The following is a 24933-nucleotide window of genomic DNA, read 5'->3' as shown; positions in this document are numbered from 1 at the left end:
GGTGCCAGCACTGGAGGAAGGCACAGGGATTTTCAACGCTTGAAACAACCGGAAGGGAACCGCGGCTTAGGAAGCTTGCCCTGTGTTGCCAGGTGCTGTCCCACGTGGAGCCAACCCTTGGACGGCCCCTTTTCAGCCCACAAGGCTGGGCCGAGGAGGAGGGGTGGAGCAGGTGGAGCCCGGGTCTGCTCTCGGCCAGCTGGTGGAGAGGATGCTCGATGAGAAGGGACGCAGGGACTCCCGTGACAGGGAGAGCTCCCATGACGTGGTCAAGGCCCCATTCTCTTGGTGCGGGAAAAAGGGAGCCTGCTTTTCAGATCACCAGACGAGCTGGAGCCTTGGGGCTCAACCCCGAAGGTTCTGGAAGGTTTCATTTCTGCTCAGCCCCTGATTTTAAAAGGGCCAGAGCTTTAGGACTAAACTTTCGTCAGGGAAACAGGTACGTTGTGGGCAGTGGATGCTGGGCCCACCTGACTCCGCCTAGACAGGCAGTTCCGAGATGACATCAATTCCTGGAAACAGTGATGGAGGGTGACCAGGCGGATCACCAGCCCAGCCCCCAGCTCCACACACAGCTCCCCGCTTCCTGTCTTCTCCCTTGTCCCCTCCCCTGCTTCTGTCCCCAGCCTTACCCAGGTGCTGATCCCCAGGGCAGCCCCTAAAAAACACCCCACACGCTAGGCTCCATCTCAGAGACTGGTCCCCAGCGAACGCAACCCACAACACACATCCTGGGGTTGTGACTTTCTCCTGTGCGTTTCAGCGCAGTGTTCCAGTCTGTCAAGGCCATGGGGAACATCCTTCTTGGACGGATGGACCATTCCTCCCCAGGGATCTGCAGTCTGCATAATCTTGCTGCCTAAGGTCTCACCAATACATGTTCAAGGAGGGACCGAGCCCTCCAGGACACTGGGGGAAATCCCCCAGTGGAGGCTGGGATCCCCCTAGAGCCCCCTTTTCTTGCTTGAAATTCAAATAACTTTTTTCTTTTTTCTTGGCAGTGCTGAGTAGCATGTGGGATCTCAGTTCCCCGATCAGGGGTCAAACCCCGTGCCCCTTGCATTGGGAGTGGGGAGTCTTAACTACTGAACTGCCAGGGAAGTCCTCAACTACCTTTCATTTAAACTGAAAACACTACTTAAAACTGTGTTTAGAGTCGAAACCCTTTTGTTTATAAAAGTCATAAGGAGCTTCTCCAGCCAGCCCAGGGTCAGTTGGAAATGTTGATGGCATAATGAGTCGACCCACTCCTGTGGCTGACCCCACACGGCGTCCTTTCTGAGGGCTCACGGTCGCCCATGTAGACATCCGTCCCAGAACTGTGCCTGGGACTGAGGCATAGTCCACCTGTCTTTGCTTTGGGCAAAACCTCATCTCCAAGTCTGTCGTCAGCTCATCTTTGTCCGCCGTGACTTCTCACATCCTATAGACAGCGGATCGCAGGTATTACCTGGAGACCCATTCACCCACAGCAGACCTGGGGACCCTCGATACCTCCTCCTGCTCTGGACTCCCAGGTCCAGGTCACTCTCCTGTTTTCCAGCCCGTTTTTCCTGACAGGGAAGACAGAAGCAGACGAGCAGCAGAGACGCTCTGCCTTTATTCTGTCACCACCCATCTGGGCCCGTAGGAAGCCTTCTTATTTATTTTTCTAGTCATTTGTTTATTTTTGGTAGGGGAAAATTAAAAAGTGCAGCAAGGCATACAGAGCATGGTAACCAACCCTCATGGACCCACCAGCCGGAATGAATATATGTGAGCATGTCATATTTGCACATGATTTTTTAAAACATTAATAAAACATTAGCGATACTATTTTTACATTTCAAATTTGGAAAAATGCTATATTGTCCATATCTTTTTGCACTTGCTTCTCACACTGAACATGATGAGCTTTTTTTTGCACTGTTCATTGAAATACACCTACTATGCTTTTGCACAGTGTCCTTAATAACACCCCCCCTCCACCCCACCAGTCCCCATCCCCCCATCAAGCCCACACTTGACATCACACGCAAGGGTAACAAACTCCAGCCCTCTTCCTAAAGTTTCCTGCCCTGGCCCAGCAGCCCTTGTTACAGAGTTTTCCAAACTCAAATCATTTAAGGACTAATATAATTTTCCACCATATCTGGAAACCTCGTATAATTTACTATTTGTCTTTCTAATGACTTACTTTTCAAAAATGTTAACTATGTGTAATTCTTTTTTTTTAATTAAAAAAATTTTGGTTATACCTCATGGCACGTGGGATCTTAGTTCCCTGACCAGGGATTGAACCCACAGCCTACGCAATTGGAAGTGTGCAGTTTTAACCACTGCACCACTAAGGAAGTTCAAATTCTTATTCCTTATTACCTATGATAACATCTGTTGATAATGGTTGGAGCCGAGCGTGTGAGATTCATTACATTATTCTCAACTTTTTGTGGTTTTGAACATTTCTGAAAAACAGCAGGGGGAGAACTCCACCCTCCCCCTGCTAATCTCCACCTGCCCAATCATTCCTCTTGTCTAAATTATCACAAGTGTCTGTCTTTCTCTCTAGCCCTCTAGCATCTATTCTCAGCTCCCACGGTCAGAGTGGGTGAGTGTGCGTGCTCAGTCATGTCCGACTTTTCTCGACCCCATGGCCTGCAGCCCGACAGGTTCCTCTATGCATGGAATTCTTCAGGCAAGGGAGTGGGTTCCCATTCCCTCCTCCAGGGGATCTTCCTGACCCAGGGATCGAACCAGGGTCTCCCACACTGCAGGCAGATTCTTTACTGTTGGAGCCACCAGGGAAGCCCCGTAAACACTAGACTGCCAGGGAATTTCCCTATTTCCCTATTGCTTTGCTTACTGTCTGTCTTCCTGCACTGGCATGTCAGCACAAGGGCGGGGGCTTTGCGGTCTGTTGGGTTCACTGCTCTGTCTCCAGCACTTTGCATGGCACCTGGTACATAATAGGTGCTCGATAAATAGCTACTGAATAAATGAACAAATTTATCCACATGGGAGCTCCTGGGAAAGACAGAGTAACCAAGCTGAATATAACTCAGAGCCTAGTTCAAGTTTTCAGAAAGGAACCTAGCCTGGCTGGGGGAGTCAGGCATATACTGAGTTTCTTCTAAGGGGGGCAGTCAATACCCAGAAAAATCCCAGGGAGGTGGGTTCCAGCCCATCTCTTTTCTGTTCCTGTTAGTTGCTCAGTCGTGTCTGATTCATTGTGACCCCATGGACCATAGCCTGCCAGGCTCCTCTGTCCATGGGATTTCCCAGGCAAGAATACCGGAGTGGGTTCCCATTCCCTTCTCCAGGGGATCTTCCCCACCCAGGGATCGAATCTGGGTCTCCCACGCTGCAGGCGGATTCTTTACTGTGTGAGCCACCAGAGGAGCCCAGCCCGTCTCTTACCAGTCAGCATCTCCATCCCGTAACCAGAATCTTCTGAGGGCAGATGTCCAGGCATCGAGTCTGTCATTTCCTCAGAGGCTGGGGAAGGGTCTGGAGGCAAAACTCCACATGGTGAGAGCATCTTCTGTCTGTCCCACCCTACCGTGGTCCCCAGGGACCCCCAGCCCTGCACACCCCTAGAGCAGGACCCTACTGGAAACCTCCCCTTGGACTCTGGGAGGGTAGCTGTGCCAGGGGTCAGCGGGAGCCCAAGGGGCCCGGAGCCCTGGATTTACCCCCATACTGACCCTCCAGAGGCCAAGGACATGCCCCACTTCACAGACGTGGAAACTGAGGCCCAGAGGGATCCAGGTCTGGAGTCAAACTCAAATCTTATTTCAACGACCTTCTCTATTTTCTTTTTTTTTAAAAATTCTTTCCATTCTATTTACTTTTTGGCTGTGTGGCATATAGGACCATAGTTTCCTGACCAGGGATTGAACCTGTGTCCCCTGCACTGGCAGTGTGGAGTTGTAACCACTGGGCCACCAGGGAAGTCCCTCTGATGACCTTTGCTTCTCCCCACTCTGCCTCGCAAATCCCAGGGAATCCAGGCCAGAGACGTGATGGCTGTGGGGACCTTAAGGAAGGTCGGAGCAGAGACCTGACTCCCAGCCCAGAGGGCAGGGATGGCTGCAGAAAGCACCCAGAATGCTGCACCCTTTCACGGTCAGACCAGACCGAGAAACAGTGGCCTGGAGACACCTTCTTGGCCAGGGCAGGTGCTAGAGAGACAGAGTGGGTCAGCCCAGGAGGGGACGTGTTGGTTGCAGCGGTCCCAGGGCCTCCGTTTTGGGAGCTGCTCCATCTCTGAAGGTTCAGGTGTGGGCGGCAGGATCAGCCCTTACCTGGGACGGTGACCTGGATGATATCTGGATCCTCTGGCTCGATTTTGATGGGTCTCAGCCCACCCAGCTCCCCGGAGGTTCCTGCGAAACGAGGAGGAGATGAGGGATCCGGTCATGTGGGGGCACGAACTTGGCCCGGTAAGGTAGGTCACTCCTGAACACTCCCCTGTCTGGGACTCGTTAGTAGCGCCAGAGAAAGTCAAGTCAGCTCTGGTGTCTGATCTATAGGCAGATGCAGCATATACACCTGGCCACTGAGACTGGAATCGCCAAGGATGAGGAGGCAGTGGTAGAATCCTACACAAAGCCACCACATCCCACGTGCCCCTCCGTGGCCCCCAGCCTGCTCTGCAGCTGGGAAGGGGGGACAGTGGTGAGCAGAGGAAATTCCTTAGTCCTCCGGGAAAGACTGATGGGGGGAGGAGAAGGGGACGACAGAGGATGAGATGGCTGGATGGCATCACTGACTTGACGACATGAGTTTGAGTAAACTCCGGGAGTTGGTGATGGACAGGGAAGCCTGGCGTGCTGCAGTCCATGGGGTCGCAAAGAGTCGGACATGACTGAGCGACTGAACTGAACTGAACCGGGCTCATAGTCTGAGCCTGCTTCCTGCCCAAGGCACCCACCGCTCCGGACACATGCAGTGGGTTCCAGCTCCTCACCTGGCCCGCAGTCTTCGGAGAGACTGCTCTTGTCTGACCTGTGGGAAGGAAGTCGAGAAACGACATGGCATCACCCCCTGTTCTCGCCCTTTGAGCAGTCAGGGGGCCTCAGTGGCTGCCAATCCAGAACACACCCCTGATCGCACCGGCTCCCACCCCAGGAAGACTCCCAGGGCCCGGTCGCCCAGGACAACAGTCTCCTGGCTGCCCCGGCCAAGGCCCTGCTCCCTCTCCTGGGGTGACCTACCAGGCGCCCACCTTGCCCACCTGCTGGCAGCTCCTGGGGCCTGGGTCTGGCCAGTCTGGGAGCCCCACAGCTTAGCACGGGGTGGGGGTGTGATCAGGACTTGCTGGGGGGGACTGAGCTGTAGGGACCACCAGCCTGGAGGGGGTTGGGGGCTCTGGCGGGGGCGGGAAGTGAAGCTGAGGAGGGCCCTGGGTTGGATGATTCAGTTCATTCACAGAGCACCGTCAGGGCAGAACCAGACCAGACAAGGGGACTCCGGGACAGATGGCCCATCCCTGGCACCCAGGAGCCCAGGGCCTCCGTGTGGACATTGGTGAAGGGTGACCAGGCCAGGAGCAGAGTGCAGGGCCTTGTGGCCACGCAGGGCAGACACCGGTCTAGTCTGGGTGGCAGGGAAGGTTTCTTAGATCCCAAGGGTTGACAAGAGTCCTCTGGGTGAAAGAAAATCGGCAGAGTCTCTGCTCCTTCTGGGTCCTTTTAAGAGTCTCCCGGGCCCGCAGTGGGGCGGGGCACACGGTGTCTATGTGGAACGGCCCTGTGTGGGGTGTCCAGGTGGAGGGAGCCGGCCTGTCCCTGCTCCTCCCCGCAGAGGTGGGGTGGGGACGGCGGACGGCCTTACCGGGTGGTCCCAGCCAGATCCAGGACGGCAGCACGGGCCACCTCCGTAGAGGCGTCCTCTGGCGGGCTGGCCGGCTCCAGCTTCGTGGGGTCTTTGGTAAACTTGTTCCCTGGTGGGGAGAGCCAGGGAGGGGCAGGGTGGTCAGGCAGGAGGCTCGCCAGCCTTCTCGGCCTGGGGGGGGCGCCTGGGGGCAGTTGCTGGGGGGCACCCCTCATGTGTGGCCTGGCCTCCGCCCCTCCCTGTGGTCTCCATATCCAGCCAAGCTGGGAAGGGGTCCAGGGAGAGAGACCCCTCCTGGGACGAGGAGTAAGGATGGCAAGGATCTCAGAGGACTGGGCAGGAAGGAGAAGCTGGAAATGACCACCCTGACCGCACATGTGCTACTGGGGCTCAGGGAGCCCTTGGCAAAGGGGCTGAGTCTTCCCAAGGCTGTACCCCAGGACCACCCTCTACATTTAGTTATCCCAGGAACCCAGAGCACCAACCCAGAGGATGGAGCTCTTACCATTTCATGGATGTGGAAACTGAGGCCCATCTGACCTTGCCCAAGGTCACAAAGCTGGGGGGAGGTAGGGACCCAGATATATTGCACCCCAAGATGCGAGCTCCCTTTGCAGTACCCAGCAGAGCCCACCTCTTTTTCGTGAGAGGCGGCCCGCCCACTGCTCAAGGCCTGGGCACTTGGGTTTGCATCCAGACCCCGGAGTTCACTAGCTGGACTTCAGGGAAAAGAACAGAACCCACTTAAGAGACTATTGAAAACTAAAAGTTAAAAATGCTAACAGCTGAGGAGAGTACCTCTCACATGTTCGCATTTGACAATATCTGGGGCTGGGTGTCCTGATGGTCTGTTTGCACCTGGGAGCTGGGGGCCCCCATGTCTGCCCCAGAATGCAGAAGCCACCCCCAGGCTTCCTTCCCACACCAAGGTCTGGTGTGATGGCAGCTCAGGCACTCAGGGGCATCAGCTTGGTGGCTTTAGAACAAACTGGACAGTCCCCACACATACCTGTGAAAATTCGCTCGTCGAACATCCTGGGGAGAGAGGAGAGACGGGCATGAGAGGGGAGCCGGGCTCAGGCCCCCTCTGTGACGGTCACTCTAGTCCCACATGCAGGCTGCAGCTGCAGACCTGGGCACCAGGTTGGCTGCGTATGGGGGCAGGAGAGGGCACGGTCCAGAGGAGCCAGATAACCGCCAACAGCCAAACACCCCAAACCATTTCTCCACAGTCAGGGGAGGCATCGATTGGCCAGGCCCTGGGGGTCCCAGAGGGTCCAACCTATTCATCGCAACACCCGGGGGCGTGGGGGGGCTTCCTACAGACCCCAGTTCTCCTTGGCCACAGTTGCTGGATAACTCACACCTCTTTCCCCCAGGGCTCCACACCCTTTACCCACCAACACCCGCGTCTCAGCGACGGGAGATCCCGATCCCCCAGCACAGGCTGGGCTTGTCCCAGATTGTAGCCTCGTAGGGTGACACATGGGACCTTTCAGGGGTGTCTCAGAAGCCTACAGGATCCAAGCAGGGAGGGGGTCGGAAAAGACTTCCTGGAGTTGAGGATGAGGAGCTCAGGTGAGAGGCCAGAGAGGTGGGCCAGGTAGAGACATGGGGGAGGGCTGGCAGTTCCACGTGGCCAGCTGGAGGTGTTCTGTGGAAGGTGACCAGCCTGCAGCGCTGTGCCCAGGCAGGTGGTCTCTACCCCATGGGCAAAGGGAGCCTCCAGGAGGGCACGGCACCCTTAGATCACTCCATCAGCACACAGAGAGTGGACTGCAGCGGGGATGGCTGATGGCCCAGGGGCCACGCAGGGACTCCTGAGTCATTCTGATAAGACACCTGGAATTCTTATTCCAGGAAACAGGATGGAGTAAAGGTCGGCAAGGCTAGCTGCCTGCCTCCAGGGCTGCTGTTCTGTATGCTTTGCTCCCAGCCCCTACCAGAGTGGCCCCCAGCAGGCTGAGGAGCTTCACGCAGCTGGTCGGGGGGCAGGGGGCGGCTGCAGTACAGCCTGTGTGCCATGGAGTGGCTGGACAAGGGGTCAGGGCTTTGGGTACTAAACTCAGGCTGCAGAGGCGACATGGGACAACTGAAGGGACGTGTGTGTATGTTAGAGGCTCAGTCGTATCTGACTCTTTGCAGCCCCACGGACTGTATAGCCCGCCAGGCTCCTCTGTCCATGGGATTCTCCAGGCAAGAACACTGGAGTGAAACAAAAGGGGTTTAAATGAAGGGGGGAATGATTCAGTAGTTGTAGAAATAATATCAGATTATTTCTAATACAACAACCCATACACTACATGAACTACCATGAAAACTTAAACAAGATAAGAGTCTGAATGGAAGATCTTATAGTTTCCAAGGGATTCTGAGAAATTTTTGTGTTCAACATTTGGAAGGCTGTCTACTATTTCAGTTGATATAACTTCTCCCTTTTAAAAAAAATATAGATGTGGATTTTCTGTATAGTTCTGTTATTTCCTTTTACCAAGATTGTTGACTTTTGTGATAAAATTCATACAAGATTTTATTTCTTGGTAACTTTGGCTTATACAACTATCTTTAAACCCTTGAGCAATCTGTATACAACGAAGAGGTTTCTGACATTTATTCTTACACTCATTTGTTTGACTTTAGAATTTAGGCACATTTACTTCTGTTGTTTTGAATCTCTTTAGAGCTGCGTGTAGATAGCTTTTATTTCTGTGCATTTAAAATAATCCATTTAGAAAATATCTACATGGCAAAAATGAGAAGAAATAGAAATGTATTTTTTCATGAACATTTTGATACACATTTCATCAAATTTATTGATTAACCAATTTCTTACACTGGTTATAATCAGTATTTGATTCAGAGAGAGGGAAACATTCATTATTATACTGTATCATCATTTTTATCCCATCCTTTACAAATTACCAAGGTTGGGGCTTTCAAAATTATACTTTTATTATGGAAAAAAATTTCAACTCCCCCAAATCATAAACTTGAACAGAATTGAAGCATTTTTTAAAATTACTTGAAAAGGAAAATGAAAGCTTATTGTAGAATGCTTGTATTTTCTTTTCTCTCTCTGGAACCAGTATATTGCTGGCAGCTATTGTATTAAAAAATAAAATATATTTTCACTATCAAAAAAAAAAAAAAAAGAACACTGGAGTGGGTTGCCATGCCCCTCTACAGGGGAATCTTCCCGACCCAGGGGTCGAACCCGGGTCTCCTGCATTGCAGGTGGATTCTTTACCCTCTGAGCCACCAGGGAAGCCCCAAAAAGGAACAGATGTATGAGTCGAAATACCATGGGACCCAACGGTGCCCAAGGTGGACCCAGAGGGAAATTCAAACAGAGACAAAAAGGTTGGTGACACAGGGCAGAGCCTGGATGGCTGGGGCAGTGAGCCCCCAAGCAAGATGCCTTCTCTTATTCTGAGAGGCCTCGGCTCCTCCAATGCCCCTGGAGGCTCATGCTTGTCGGGGTCCCCGAGGCTGAGCAGCAGCTGCAGGGAGGAATTCTGGGGACACCTGCCTTCTTCTCCGAACCACTTCCTCAGCCCCACCCGGCAAAGGGAGGCCGCCAGCATTAATGGCGGTTTTATGATCTATGGTCACATTTACTTATCAGGGAGCACAGGGGAGGGGGCTTGAGACCTCGGCCTGCAGTTCCTGGTAGAACTGGAGGCAGCGGGCAGATGACACGGAGAAGGTCTGATGTGGGAAGCCCCTAAGCCCCTTACTCACATCCATTTAGTCTCCAATCAGTGTTATGAGGCTTGAACAATCATCGGCCCCATTTAACAGATGAGGCAAGTGAGGCATGGAGCAGTTCAGGAACTTGCCCAAGGACACACAGCTGGGAAACGGTAGGGCCATTCAAACTTAGGTTGTCGGCACTGATACACTCAAGTACTCTTTTATATGGAGGGAGATGAGGTCAAGGGAAAGGCCTTGTGTTTGCTGAGCAGCTACTACAGGCCAGGTACGTTAGGTCCATCTCCTCATTTTAGGATGAGAAGAACCTGAAAGGTGGGGCATCACTTTTAAAAAAAAATATTTATTTGGCTGGGCCGGGACTTATTAGTGGCATGTGGGATCTTTAGTTGTGCAAGCAAATTCTTACTTGTGGCATGTGGGATCTAGTTCCCTGACCAAGGATCAAACCCGGGCCCCCTGTGTTGGGAGCGCAGTCTTAGCCACTGGACTATGTCAGTGGGGGGTGCGGGCACCATTATCTCTGTTTTTACAAATGAAGACACTGAGGCTTAGAAGAGAAGTGCTATTCAAGGTTATCACACAGCGTGTGATTTCAAACCCGGTCTGCCTGATTCCAAGCCTCCTCCTCCAGGAAGTCCCACAGGCTTGCTGCTCTGATGCCACCAAGTCTGTACCTGGAAACAAGTTGTTTTGATTCTCCCAGGACTCATCACAGGAGTGACCATCACTCCTGGGGGCAGGTGAGGACTGTGCCTGTTGTTTCATGAGGTCCTCAGTAGAGCTCAGTGAAGGGCTCGGCCTTCAGGAGGCGCCTGGCAAATACTAGTGAAGGATTAAACGAACTACAGTTTGGATAGAGGGAGATGAAGGTGAGTTATTTGTGTCACAGCGAGGACGCAAATACCACGGTCAGGCATGTAAGGGGTCACAGGGATGTCCTTGCTGCTTTCTGCCCCACCTCCCTCGCTGCTGCTGCTGCTATGTTGCTTCAGTCGTGTCCAACTCTGTGCGATCCCATAGACGGCAGCCCACCAGGCTCCCCCGTCCCTGGGATTCTCCAGGCAAGAACACTGGAGTGGGTTGCCATTTCCTCCCTCGCTACCAGGAGTCAACTGAAGGCAAAGGACCCAGGCAGCAGCAAGAGAGATTTAAGCTAGACAACAGTAGGTACTTCCTGAAAGAAGGGCGCTTGATTTCAATTCACCTCCAGAGTGATTTATCAAGTGGGATCCCCGCCCCAGGGAAGGGGTTCAAAGGGCACAAGAGGCAGCTCAGAGGTGGTCCCCCTGCCACCGTGTGACGGCAGGTGGTGGGGGCGCTGATGGGGGGAAGAAGCCACCTGCTGCCGGAGGGGTAAGTTCTTTCTGAGTGAGGACAGGGGACGGCTTCCAGGCAGGAAAGGGAGCCTTGAAAGACAAGACAGGTGGGAAGGAGGGTGGGGAGCAGCGCCAGGCAGAGGGAAGGGTTTCAGCAAAGGATGGAGACAGGTGAGGCGGCAGGAGCTCAGAGAACCAGGAACGAAGGTGGAGAGAAACCGAGGTGTGTATGGAGGTGGCTGACAGACGACAGCGTGGCACCCTGGGAGCGGTCACATGGTGAAGGGTTCTGAGAGGGGGTCCCCCACCGTTAGAGCTGGCTTTCAGAGTCACCACCCGCAGTGGCAGCGAGATGCCTGCCCAGCTCTGGGCCATGCTCAGCCTCCTCTGCTGGTGACCCCTCCTCTTCCCAACCCCAGCCTCTAACATGGGGATCCCAGGGTCCAATGTGGGTCCTCTTCTCGTCTCACCTCTATTTCTCTCCTCTGCCCTGTGATCCCTTCCTGGACCACACTGCCAACTCTCGAGATTTCTTATAGTTTTTTTTTTTTGGCCATGCTGCGCGGCATGAGGGATCTTAGTTCCCTCACCAGGGATTGAACCCAAGCCCCCTGCACTGGGAGCGTGAAGTCTTAACCACTGGACCACCAGGGAAGTCTGCAACTCTCAGATTTCTATCTCCAACTCAGACCTGAGCTTCTGACCTCTCAGTGGGGCTTCTGAAAATTTCATCTCCTGAGCATCTCCAAGATGAACTCAAGCAGCCACGTGGGGGTGATCCTTCTTTCCTGCCCCCCATCTCATTTCCATGGTCCACCCACCAGCACACGCCATCGGCATCACCGCTCAGATTTGATCCCCAATCCAACCACTTCTCTCCCTCCGCGTGTCATGCCAACCAAGCCTGAGGCCACAGCCACCAACTCACACTAGTCTTCCCCAGCAGCCAGGCTGGCATCCAGCAACCCTACAGAGGTCTTTCCCAAAGTTCCAGAACAATTCCATGCTCTCAAAGACAATCCCCACCCTCTGGAACCCTGGGTGTCTGGGCTGCTCACTGAGGTCAATTCTTATGCCCAGATACTGCCCAGCTGGGTGCGGGTGGCCATTCTCAGCCTCCAGGTCTGGCTTAACCTATGGGACCTTCAACAGGTATTCAGCCCCCCTCCACCACCATTTTTCCTTTCTCCCATGACTCTTTATTTCCTACGCTCTAAGAAATCAGATGGCACGAGTCCAAATTTGGACAAGCACTTCCATCCATCCATCCATCTGTTCCACAGATAGGTACTGGCATCTCGCACATACCAGGGACTGCTGTGGGTGCTGGGGATTCGGCAATGAGCCACAGCCCCAGCTTACAGTCTAGCGCGTCAAACGTGCAAGCAGGCACGTGAGTCCACACGCATGGTGGGAGCGCGCCCCCAGAGAGCTCCCGGAACAGACGCCTGGGAGGGGGCCAATGCAATCAGTGCCGCTGGAGGCAAGGGGCTGGACAGAATGGCCTCTGGCCCCCTCCCTATCATCTCTAACTATTTAGGAGGAAGCATCCCAGGAAGGCTGGCCTTGCCTGGAGACGCTGGCTCGGCAGTGAGTTGAGCCGGGTGTGAGGGCGGGGTCCTCTGCAGGATTTGGGAGACAAGGCAGGGATCGGGGGTGGAGCGGGGAGGGGTAGGTCTAGGTCTAGGAGGCAGGGGCTGCCGTTCTGGAGTCCATCGTGCCTGCCCTCTCCCACCCATCTAAACCAGGGAAACTGATCCCGTGGAAGAGCAGGAAAGGCAGACAAAGTACCAGCAGGCAGGGCCACCCAATGGGAGGCGCAGAAGGCGAGGCTGTTCCATCCCACCCGAGCTCAGGGGGGGCTCCCCTCTGAAGGCAGTTAAGGGCAAAGGCCTCAGCTTGTCTTCATTGCTGCTGTTTAGAGACACAGTCGGGTGCATCTCTTCTGTGACCCCACAGACTGTAGCCCGCCAGGCTCCTCTGTCCATGGGATTTCCCAGGCAAGAATACTGGAGTGGGTTGCCATTTTCTCCTCCAGGATATCTTCCTGACCCAGGGATGGAACCTGCGTCTCCTGCATCGGCAGTTGGATTCTTCACCACTGCACCACCATGAAACCCTCGGGTCTTCTTTAGGGGCAGGAAAACACCTCTAAAAACTTAGCAAGTGCCCACCTGGGCAAAGCACTGTGGCTCCATTTTTCCACTTCATTCTCAGAAGAGGCCAGGAGGAGGAGGCCACACAACTGTCAGGGAATCCCTTCAATCACCCCACCCCCTTGTCACCACCCGAGGGCCCCGCTTCATGCCTGTTGTTCCCCCCTGCCCAGGTCTGCCACCCCGGTACCCCGAGCCCAGGCTCCCCTGCTCCCCGACCCCTACCTCTTAATGACAAAGTGGATGCTGTGCCGCTCCTCCAGGATCCGCTTCAGCTTGGGGACTCCGTAGGTGCAGGGGCGCTTGAAGGGGATCTTGTCTGGGATGCCCACGATCTCCACGGCCTCCGGGTCGCAGGCGATCTTCCTGTAGGGGACGGGGACCATGTGGTCCAGGCCCAGGGCTTCCGCTGGAAGGGCAACGGCAAGGCTGAACGCGGGATGGAGGCTGTGGGACATGCGGGGCCCCAGGGCCTGGTCATCACCACCTCCCACCTCCCAGGCGTACCAACCACTCTGGCCACACAGCAGCCAGAGGGGATCCTCCTGAAATATGTCACTCTGCCCTTTAAAAAATGCCCATAGTCTCCCATCTCACTCAGCAGCAGCCAAAGTCCCACAAAGCCCTGTGTGACCAGAACCTCTGACCTGATCTCCCTCCTTTCACCACTCTCTGCTTGCTCGCCCCAGTCTCCCCAGCTTTCTCTTTTTTTCGCCATGTGAGATCTTAGTTCCCCGATCAGGGACTGAACCCGTGTCCCCTGAATTGGAGGGTGGAGTCCTAATCACTGGACCACCAGGGAAGTCCCTCTCCAGCCTCCCTGTTGCTTCCCTAACGCGCCAGGCACACACTCACCCCAGGGCCTTTGCACCTGCTCTTCTGTCTCCTCAGACACTCTTCTCCTGGATCACAATAGCCTTCCTTCCCTCCCTCTCCCCACTAAAGCGTCCTCTCAGCTGTCACCTTACCAGCCTAGAGCAGCCCTCCCATCCCTCCCTAGCCCACCCTTTGTTTTTCATCCCACATTTATCATAACCTGACGTTACAAACACATTTATCTGCGCGTTGGTTCACTGTCTAGGGCAGGGCACACAGTAGCTGCTCCCTGTGTATCTGGGAGTCAATGAGCGGCTTCAGGAAGCTTCCAGGCTCATGCTGGGCTCTTGGCAAGATGCTTCCGGTCATACAGGTATGCCCTTTCCTCCAGGGAGAGGCCCAGTATGCTGCTCACTCGTCAGTGACATAGATGAGATGCCGCTGGAAGCTGACAGCTTTGCCAACAGCAGTGTAGATGGAATCTGAGCTTGGGAAGCGGTTCCTTGTTCTTTTCTTTCAGACTGTTTGGTGTGGTCCTGCCATTTCGGTCATTCACACACCCCAGCTTCTCCTTTCTGCTCTTTTTTAGTATTTTTAAAAATTAATTAATTAATTTGACGGCATCAGGTCTTAGTTGTGGCAAGCAGGATCTTTCCTTGTGATGTGTGGGCTCAGTAGTTGACATGTGCGGGCTTAGCTGCTCCATGGCATGTGGGACCTTAGTTCCCCAACCAGGGATCAAACCCATGTTCCCTGAATTGCAAGGTGGATTCTTAACCACTGGGCCATCAGGGAAGTCCCTTAGCTCCTCCTTTCCATTTATTCTCTCACCCAATAGTTTTGAATGCCTAGTATGTGCTTGATGGTGCTATCATGGGGCCCCAAAGCCTGGGAGACAAAGCTGGGCCGGCTGTCCACTTCGCTCGTGCCTTGCCCAAGGGTGTCTCCAGCCTGTCCCAAGGCCCTGCCAGCTGCCCTCTGCCCCTCAGGCCGCCCGCCATCCTGGCCTGGCTCCTCGGGTCACGCCAGGCTTCATCTGCATCCAGACAAGTGCCAGCCCAGACCTGGGCTGCCTTCCCTGCCGTCATAAACGCCGGGACCCGGGCAGGACAGAGTCCCCGTCCGGGACGCTCCCTGGGGCGCCGCCAAGACTGTTTCTCTGTTGACGCGGCCCAGGTCTGCGTTGGCGGCTTTGGCAGCCAGATCCCACTGTGAAGATCACACTTGGCTCGTTGTCTAATTAAACCCTCGAAATCTCAGCAGCTGTCAAACCATTTCTCTCTCTCCCCCCATTGCCACCGGTTCCCGAGCATCACCAGCCACCCCCCAGCCTTGGTACTTGAGTGATGGGTTCTTGGGTTTTTCGAGTCCATGTGAATTCAACTCCGCTCGGGTTCATCTGACTTACTGGGCCTGTCCTGCCACCAGCCTGGACAGAGACCTGGTTCGCAGAAGCCCCAGCTGCCGACTGCTTGGAAGGGGAGGATGGAGCCCCCACGTACAGTCCTTGAACCCTTGTGTTGCTTCAACCTCTCCTCAGTGGTAGAGACGTTGAGGCTTCCTGAAGGCTGGGGTCCCCTCATTCCTTTTGTTTTTTTCTCTTTGCACCCCCAGCCCCATCACTGGCCCACTTCGCCCAGAGTTGGGAGCTGAAATGGCAGGGGCGAGAACCAGGAGCAAGATCTGCAAGTCCTGGGTCTGTGGGATGCTTCAGGCATCCAGACGACATCCCCACCCACCCAGAGGGTCTCCCAATACTCACAGGGGGCAGCTTCTCCCCTGGGGAGCCAAAGGGACAGCTCAGAGGGAGCCCTGGCCTGAGCGGGGGCAAGGTCTCAACCACTTCAACCCCAACACTCCTCCTTGGGTTTGGCCATGGTGGTGGGCCCAGGTACTGGCCTTGGGGACAGGCGCAACATTCTGGAAACATCCAGCACACACAACAGGCTAAAGACTGGCAGCGGCTGTGCCCATGTGGTGAGGGCAGAACCCACCCACTGCAGATGGAGCCAGCCTTCACCAGCTATCCTCTCCCTGCTCCCCCATTCAGCTCACACCTGCCTATGGAGGAAGGGGGGAAATTCAGTTGCTGAGAGCCCTCTGCAGTACCTGGCCTCGCTCAGCCCCACCCCAACACACCAGCCCACCAAGCCCACGTGACTCAAGTCTCCCCAGCCCCAGGGTGGATCAAAGAACACCTCCTCCAGGAAGCCACCCCTGACTCCCCAAGCCTGGCTCTGAGTCATCCTCCCTTTCTAAGGCCCCCCACCCCTGCATGCTACTACACTCCAGCACGTACTACAGTATACCACCGCGTACCACCGCAGACACATCTTTAGGCACGTGCTGAAGCACCTTGAGACCAGAGCTGGTCTGAGTGCCCGACACAAGGTCAAGGGCTCAAAACGCATTACTGAGAAGTGAGCCAACAGGTCAGTGAGTGAGAACAAAAATGAAGGGAAGAAAGAGGGCTTCCCTGATGGTTCACTGGTGAAGAATCCACCTGCCAATGCAGGAGACATGGGTTCAGTCCTTAATGTGGGAAGATCCCACACGCCTTGGGGCAACTAAGCCCATGCCCCACTACTGGGTCTGTGTCCTAGAGCCTGTGCTCCGCAACAAGAGAAGCCACCACAATGAGAAGCCCGCACACCACATCTAGAGAGCAGCCCCCAAGCCTCGCAACTACAGAAAAGCCTGTGCAGCAACAAAGACCCAGCACAGACAAAATAAATAAATAAAACTAAATTTTTTAAAAAAAGAAAAGAAGCAAGTGCGATATGCGATATAGTAAGGACACATGTGATCTTCAACTCTGGTGCGCGTGTATATGTGTGCGTGTGTGTGTGTGTGTGTGTGAGTGTGTGTGTATACTTAGTCGCTTCAGTTGTGTCCGACTCTTTGAGATCACATGGACTATAGCCCACCAGGCTTCTCTGTGATAATACTGGAGTGCTCCCATTTCTCCTCCAGGGGATCTCCCCGACCCAGGGATCAAACCCGTATCTCCTGTGCCTCCTGTACTGGCAGGTGGATGCCTCACCGCTGAGCCACCTGGGAATCCTTCTGGCAAACTGCCAAATCCCTGGAGGGGGTCGTGGGAACTGCAGATGGGTAGACAAGTTGGACAGAAGTGTGGGTACGCTGGGGACCCATTACTTGTGAATGGTGTCTGAAGTAGGGGTGCGGTCTTGGGGGACTGAGCCCTTAACCTGCGGTGGGGGGTTGCGTCTGTAACTATGGGGAGTTAGGGTCAGAATTAAAACAAGATGTAGGGCCCCCAGCTGGTATTCACAGAGAACTGCAGGGTTGCGTGGCATGGAAAACACTGATTTCTGTTGTCAGAAGTGTTGTGAGCAGAGAAAGAGGGTTTTTTTTTTTCAGCCAAGCAGCGGGGGAGAGGAGCCAGCCAGGTGGCTCAGCGGTCATGAATCCACCTGCCAGAAGGAGACTCGGGTTTGATCCCTGGGTCAGGAAGATCCCCTGGAGAAGGAAATGGCAACCTACTCCAGTATTCTTGCCTGGAGAATCCCATGGACAGAGGAGCCTGGAGGGCTACCGTCCGTGGGGCCGCAAAAGAGTCGGACACGACTTAGTGACTGAACAACAGCAAGGAGGGGAGGGAGGGCAGTGGAGCCGTCTTGATTTGGGGCTGGTCTGGTTATGGTGAGGTCAAGGTTAGGGAGGACCGGGCAACTCCAGGGCACCTGGCAAGTGGCTGTGGACTCCCAGGGCAGTGCTCTCCCCGACCCCACAGGTGCAGCAGTTCCCCAGGCCCCGGACCCTCCTCTCTGTCCCTGTGGCTCTGGGTGGTGCCCCCTCCCCCAGTCTCCTCATGCAGAGGGACCACCCCCCAGGCGGCTGCACGATGCCGGTGAGTTCAGTGACACCACAGCTGCAAGCCGAGTGATCTGGGGGTACGTGCGTCACCTCATCCCAACCTGGCCAGGGCCACACTGCATCTGATCAGCGTGGGGCTCACAGGCAGAGCTCCAGGGAGGCTGAGTCCATCAGTGAGGGTGATACAGGACTGCTGATGGGACAAAGGGGACCAGATGGGGGAGGGGACTTGGGGATCCCAGGACTCAGCGTGAGTTTACAGGTCTGGCCCCTGCCTCCGAGCCAACCAGTGGCTGCCCTGCACGCTTGGCTGAAGCACCATCATGTGGGAGACCCCCCACCCTAGCCCCGGTTACCACCTGTGTCTGTTGCCCGGAATACTATGAGCTGACATGTGCTCTGAGCCCAGCTCTGGCCTGGGTGCCGGGGATACCGAGGGGCCAGGGCTGCCCGGGCCCCTCACGGGGACAGATACAGACATGGTGCATCAAGCATGCGACACGGAACAGAGAGGAAACCATCAGGGTTTGGAGGGCCCAGACTGAGTTTTGAAGAACAAGTAAGGAGTCTGGTCCGAAAAACCTGCAAAGGGCTCCCTGGGCAGGCGGCACGCCAGGAAGGGGGCAGAAATGAGGTGACGGGATACGGCACGGTGCAACGAGGAACTTGCGGGCATGCCAGGCCGACAAACATTTCTCTGGATGGTCCCCTAGATGGGCAGTCGCCCCACCATGCTTCCGGCCCGCCTCCCACAGGTGAGTCAGTCTGGGGCTTTGCCATCAGTCCCCCCGCCCCCACCCGGGAAATCTGGAAGGGAAATATTGACACAACCACCCCCTCCCCAGACAGGAGATGACATTCGCGTTGACGGTGCGCGGGAACCAGCATATGGCTCCTGCTGTCATGTCGGGGAACATGAGTGATTGCCACATAATGAGCTGCTCAGCACGCTGCCGGGGCCACCCTGCGGCCCGCGCCGCCCACTCACCATATCTGCTGTTAAACAGGATCTGCACGCACTCCCGCAGAGTGTTGATGTCCTCGGTTTCCTTTATGAAGGCGTCCCATTTCTCTATCAAAACACAGGAGGGACAAGTGAGGCCCGTCTGAGCAGGGACCCCGCGGTCTGGAGGCCGCTGGCCTCTGTCCACCCACCACATGGGTGTGCTCAGTTTTCTGCGGTCCTGCCTGACTCTGTGCGACCCCATGGACTGCAGCCCCCCAGGCTCCTCTGTCCACGGGATTCTCCAGGCAAGAATACTGGAGGGGGTCGCCACGCCCTCCTCCTCCAGGGGTCGTCCCGACCCAGGGATCGAACTCGTGTCTCCCACATTGCAGGTGGATTCTTTACCCACAGAGCCACCTGGGAAGCCCCCGGTCCGCCCCATGGGCAGTGCGTATCATGCAGGCGCAGCCAGTCCATCCTGGGCCTCTCCTGAGTCTCGACTTTCAAAACCTAACCGTCATGTCTGGTTCTCACTCAGCTTTGGCCCCTCAAACCCTCAGCCCTGCTGGCCTCTCCCACAGATCCAAAGTCTCTCCCTCAATTTAGCGTGAATCACTAAAGAGATCATTTGGTTCATTAAAATGATAAAAGGAACATCTTTAATGTATTAAGTAGCTATCTGGGCTAAGTACTTTATCCATATGTAACGTCCTGGTTGGGGCTTCCCAGGTGTTCCTCTTGGTAAAGAACCTGCCTGCCAGTGTAGGAGATGTAGGAGATGCGGGTTCAATTCCTGGATTGGGAAGATCCCCTGGAGGAGGGCATGGCAACCCACTCCAGTATTCTTGCCTGGAGAATCCCATGGACAGAGGAGCCTGGCAGGCTACAGCCCACGGGGTTGCAAAGAGTTGGACATAACAGAAGCAATTTAGCACGCAGTATCCTAATGAATCCCTCAGAACAATTTGTAAACATAGATAGCAAATGCAGCATTATTTCCATTTTGTATGTGGGAAAACTGAGTCTCAGAGAGGCTGAGTAACTTGCCTGAGATCACCCAGCTAGCACCTGGTTTCTTAACGAACCTCTCATCAAAGTGAGGCTGAGACCTCCACAAGGCAAAGTTGCTGCAAAGTCTCACTTCATCCTTTTTTGGTATAAATGAATTCCACATTTTCCTGTCCCCTATACTGCCTGGTACTTTAAAAATGTGTCCACAGGACTTCCCTGGTGGTCCAGGGACTGAGACTCTGGACTCCCAAAGCGGGGGGCCTGGGGTTGATCCCTGGTCGGGGAACTAGATCCCACAAGCCACAACTAAGAGTTTAGGAGCCCCAAGTAAAGACCCTGAGCGTTGCAACAAGGACTGGCAGATCCGAACAAACAAACAAATATATTCTTAAGAAGCCTCTCCCTTGCTTGAAAGGCCTGAAATTAAAACAAAAAACATCTTTCCATCTGGCCACATATTTCTTGGACACCTGTTTTTTCACAAGGTGGAGTTTAATTCCTCTCTCTCCGTTTTGAGTATGAACCGGATCGAGTTCTTGGCTTCATTATTTTTTATGGCCATGCCATGCAGCTTGCAGGATCTTAGTTCCCTGAGCAGGGACTGACCCTGTCTGTGCCCCCTGCAGCGGAAGCATGGAGTCCTAACCACTGGACCCCCAGGACAGTCCCAAATCCCTGGCTTCTAATGGGTAGAACATGGCAGAAGGGACAAGTAATTTCTGAGGCTGGGTCATAAAAGACATGTGGCTCCCTCCTTACTCTCTCAGATCCCTAATTCCAGGAAGCCAGCTGCCACATTGTGAGGGTACTCAAGCAGCCCTGTAGAGGCCCACGTAGTAAGGAATATGAATCCTGCCAACAGCCACATGGGCGAGCTTGAGGTGGATCCTCCAGCCCCAACTGAGCCTTCAGATGATCACAGCCCCAGCTGACATCTTGATCAACAGCCTCATGAGAGATACCAAAACCACAGGCAGCTGGCTACACTGCTCCTGAATTCCTGACCCACGGAAACCATAAGGCATTGATGCTTGGCGTTTTAAGTTTTGGGGCAATTTGTTACGCAGCATGGTGTAACTATTACATGTTGGTTTTACGCACAAGCCCCTTGTGCAGTGCTGGTCCTCCTACCTCTCACAAAGACTCAGGGGACACACATGCACATCGGGAAGCAGCACCCCAGTCCTGGATCCCCACTCTGGACAGGGTGCTGCCACGGGCACTGTCCTACCTGACTTGTCGTGGACGATGGAGAAGAGGATCCGCTTAGAGGCATGGACATTCTGAATGAGAGGACCGCCAGGACCAGTGGGCTTCTGTCCTGGACAAGGGAGCAGAAAGGTACAGGTTCAAGGTGGGCCCTAAGAGGGGCTCCCCTAAATCTGGCCTGGGTGCACAGGTCGGGGCTCTGGGGTAACATTTCCCCCACCAGCAAGAACCCAGAACTGAGCCCCGTGATCAGGAACTCAAGGCAGCTTCGCTGACCAGAGGCCTGAGACATTCTGTAGCAGAGTCTGCTCTCTGGATGGCACAATACCAGGTCACCTTTTACAGGTGGGGACACTTCTTTCAGGCATATAAGCCCTGTCCTCCAGCTCAGCCCACACGTCTGTGGAGGGGAGGGTGGGCTCCCTTTTTCTCCTTCTCGTAACTTATAATAAGCACCTACTCTGTGCCGAGCATTGCACTCAGGGCTGTAGTACAGTGGTTCTCAGACTTGAGCACCCACTGGAACCACTCGGCACACTTGTCAGTTTGCAGGTGGCTGGGCCCGAGAACGTGCACTGCTAATGTGCCCTGTCATTTCATCATGATGACAACCCAGCTAGACAGGTACTCTCCATATCTCCATTTTACAGAGGAGGAAACAGGCTCAGAGAGGTAGAGAGATTTGCCCTGGGACACACAGCCACTTTGTAGAGGGGCCAAAATAAGGATACAGGTCTTTCTCATGCCCAGTTTTTCCTTATGTTTCCGGTATCCCTAATTCCATGCTGGGTACGCAGTAGGTGCTCATTAAATGCATGGACCTGATTAGTATGCTTACTCCCCACCTCCAGAGACTCCCCCGGGGATCCTCTTGGGCATCTCTTGTCCCAGGTCACAGATGACTGGGCGGAGGCTGGGGTCTGACGGAGTCCAAGCTAGGACGCCAGCTGCCCCACCCCAGCCCCTGGCTCCGAGACGCCTCCTGCAGCCCTGAGCACCCCGACCTCCCCTGGGAAGCTGCCCCTGCAGGAGTGACCTCTTTCCCACTCCCAGACTCAGGGGCCCCGGAAGCAGCTTACCACAGCAGTCTGGGAAGTCCTGGGCAGCGGGGGCCTTGGGCTCCGGCCCGGGCCGGCCGAGGCCCAGGTCACTGGGGCCGAGCGGGCAGGCAGGCGCCTCCTGCTTGAGCTCCCGCACGGCGTGGTTGGGGAGGGCCGTGCTGTACAGGAAGCTGGCCACGGACGAGGAGGTGGCAGGGGGAGGCAGGTCCTGAGGTGGCCCCTTGGGGGTCTGGCCATGTAGGCCACAGTCCCGAGCCCCCTTGGCTAGCAGAGAGACGCCATTCAGCTCCACCAGGGCCTTCGAGTCCCGTCCGCCATCCTCGAGCGGCCTGGGTGAAGCAAAGGACGCGTGATGGCTGTGCACCCCCGTCCAGCCAGGGCTATGTCTGCCCCCAGCCATTCCTGCAGAGAGCCTGTGAGGCACACGGGACGGGACCTAGTCCTCGTTTACAGGTGGGGGTGCAGGCCCGGGGCGGGGTGTGACGTGCAGGGCCCCACACCTGGGCTCTCCCCAAGGACCACCCATCGCATCCTTTCAGCTGCAGCCAATCGGCTTTCATCTCCTAATGCATCCCTCCTTCCCGGGCTCGTGTCCCGGCCTCGCCTAACCCCGATGGGTGACTCAGGCTGCTTCCCGGCTGACCGGGCGATCAGTACCCTCCCCCGCCCACCAGCCCCTAATGGAAGCCTTGCTTGACAACCCCACGGAGCAGCACGATGTGGCTTCCCGCCTCCACACAGGCTGCTCCTGATACCTGCGGGGCTGCTGGTGCTATTTCTTCCCCAGCCGAGCCTCTCTGCACACAGAAGTTCCCAGGGAAGACTTCTGTGACCACACCTGGCTCGGAGCATGCTCTGTGCTTGCGTTTCTGCCTCACTCCTGGCATCAGACTGGGAGCTCTTACAAGCAGGGTCCCCGGTAGGGATGCTAAAGTCCCCTCCCCTCCGGCTGGGCCAGCGGCCATAGCACGGAAGCAGGTCATCGCCCGGCCCAGCCCCCACCATCCGGCCACTGGCTCTCGGCCACTCCCTGGCCAGCAGCCTCACTCACCTCTTAAGCTTGAAGCGGATCCGGTGGCTGTGCTCCAGGATGGCCATGAGGGCCTTGGGGTCGTATTCGGCCGGCCTCCGGAAGGCCAGGCCCTCAGGTAGCCCCTGCACGGCCAGCAGCCCCGGCTCCCGGAGCAGCCGCTCGTAGGGCAGCGGCACCACGCTGGCCCTGCCCAGGGCCTCGCCTGCGGGCACGGGGAGTGGAGGAGAGAGGCCTGATGAGAGGGAAGCCAGGCCGGGGCGGGGGCCGGGTGCGCCCCAGAGCTGGGGCTGTGCTGAGCCACTCCCTACGGTGCCAGGCCCCCAGGAGATGGACCCCACAGGCCCTTTAGCCTGCAAACCTCACAGAGACTGACCCCCCCTGCAGGTAGAGCAGGCGGGGGCTGTGGACAGCCCCGCTGCGGTCAAGGGCCACGGCTGCCCATCAACAGGGTCCCCTGGCTTCCCTGCCACTCTCTTCTCCAGGCATCTGGGTGGAAGGGAAAGCAGGGCCGGGGGCTCAGGCAGGAGGGGAGGAGGGGGCGGCGAGAGACGGGGGACACACAGGGGAAAGGCAACTGCCACAGGGAGGAAGGAGAAAGGATGAGAGAGGGTAGGGCAGGGGAGGGAGAGAGGGATGGAGAGGAAGCGAGAGGCAGAACAGACAGGCTGAGAAGATGGGGAAGGGCTTCCCTGGTGGGCCCATGGTTAAGACTCCGGACTCCCCATGCAGGGGCGCAAGTACCCCCCTACCCTGGCTGCGGTGCTAAGTAAGACCCCACACTCCACATGCTGTGGCCAAAAAAAAAAGATGGCGAGCACGAGGGAAGGGGGGACAGAAGGGGTGGCTGAGGGGCCTGGGCTCAAGGACTTCTGCCACCCCCCACCAGGGGCCAGAGGGCTTCCCAGGTGGCGCTGGCGGTAAAGAACCCGCCTGCCAATGCAGGAGACATAAGAGGTGCAGGCTCGATTCCTGGCTCAGGAAAATCCCCTGGAGAAGGAAATGGCAGCCCACTCCAGTATTCCCGCCTGGAGGATCCCATGGACGGAGGAGCCTGGTGGGCTACAGTCTGTGCGTGTGTGTGCTAAGTCACTTCAGCTAGGTCCGACTCTTTGCAACCTTGTGGACTATGGCCTGCCAGGCTTCTATGTCCTTGGGATTCTCTAGGCAGGAATACTGGAGTGGGTTGCCCTGACCTCCTCCAGGGGATCTTCCCAACTCAGGGATCGAACCTGAATCTCCTACGTCTCTTGCATTGCATGCGGGTTCTTTACCACTAGTGCCAGCTGGGAAGCCCAGGGGGCTAAGGTCCATGGGGTTGCAAAGAGTCAGACATGGCTGAAGCGACTAAGCATCTACGCACCAGGAGCCAGAAGGAAGCTCCGCCCCAGTAGCCACATCTGATTCTGCCCGAGGCAGGCAGGCAGAGTCGGGGTACAGTGAGCAGGGGCGCAGGGGCTCTGGGTATGTGCCCTGTATCTGGCAAAACTGTCTGCAGTGACACAGCCCACCATGCGTGACCAGTCCTCCCATCCCAGGGGGCCAGCCTGCCCACCAGGGCCTCCAGACCCCAACTCCTCTTGGCTTCCTTCTACTGACATCTAGACTCCAGCAGGGTTTCCCCACTCGCCCAGACCTCTGCTCCAGAGAGCCAAAGGCTGCAGGAGGGGAAGGAATAAAGCAAATGAGAAATAATGGGGGGCCCCTTAGGGATGGAGGGGACCTGCCTGAGGTCACCCAGGGAGCGTGGAGGTCACCACTGGGCCAGAGACCTGGCGGCAACCTGACATTTCCCGAGGGAGGCCAGGCCTGCTCATCCCTGCCCCTTCTCCTACTCCAGGGGAAAGACTTGGATGGCCAGGTAGCCTTCATTCAGTCATTCAACAAACACCCTCTGGGCTCCTGCTTTTGCTGGGTTCTGAAACTGCAGGCTAAGAACAGCAGAAAGTGCAGGCAGGTCCCGGATCCTGAAGAGCAACTGGGTGAAGCCACAGGGCACAGCGGTGCCCACAGGGGACCC

The 24933-nt window shown here is 55.8% G+C and overlaps 1 protein-coding gene across 18 annotated transcripts in view; it reads right to left on the bottom strand.

The window, feature by feature from the left end:
* GTF2IRD1 (GTF2I repeat domain containing 1) overlaps positions 1 to 24933 on the bottom strand; it is a 125789-nt gene that overhangs the window by 52624 nt on the left and 48232 nt on the right. For 14 of the 18 annotated variants that reach the window (XM_086374606.1, XM_086374605.1, XM_086374607.1 and 11 more), the window contains 10 exons: positions 22935 to 23118; positions 21902 to 22296; positions 20845 to 20934; positions 18645 to 18728; positions 13226 to 13409; positions 6824 to 6849; positions 5815 to 5923; positions 4949 to 4986; positions 4284 to 4364; positions 3397 to 3486 (listed from right to left, as the gene is read on the bottom strand). In XM_086374606.1, coding sequence (XP_086230732.1) covers positions 3397 to 3486; positions 4284 to 4364; positions 4949 to 4986; positions 5815 to 5923; positions 6824 to 6849; positions 13226 to 13409; positions 18645 to 18728; positions 20845 to 20934; positions 21902 to 22296; positions 22935 to 23118 — 1281 coding nt within the window. The remainder of the gene's footprint in view (positions 1 to 3396; positions 3487 to 4283; positions 4365 to 4948; positions 4987 to 5814; positions 5924 to 6823; positions 6850 to 13225; positions 13410 to 18644; positions 18729 to 20844; positions 20935 to 21901; positions 22297 to 22934; positions 23119 to 24933) is intronic. The other 4 variants (XM_086374601.1, XM_086374603.1, XM_086374595.1 and 1 more) reach the window with 1 other exon arrangement.

The sequence above is a fragment of the Bos grunniens genome, chromosome 25, assembly GCF_055505025.1.
Source record: "Bos grunniens cultivar Pamir isolate PY7600 chromosome 25, Bosgru_T2T1.0, whole genome shotgun sequence".
Lineage (NCBI taxonomy): Eukaryota > Metazoa > Chordata > Mammalia > Artiodactyla > Bovidae > Bos > Bos grunniens.
The sequence above is the reverse complement of the archived record's forward strand: the minus strand, read 5'-3'. Positions and strand labels throughout refer to the sequence as shown.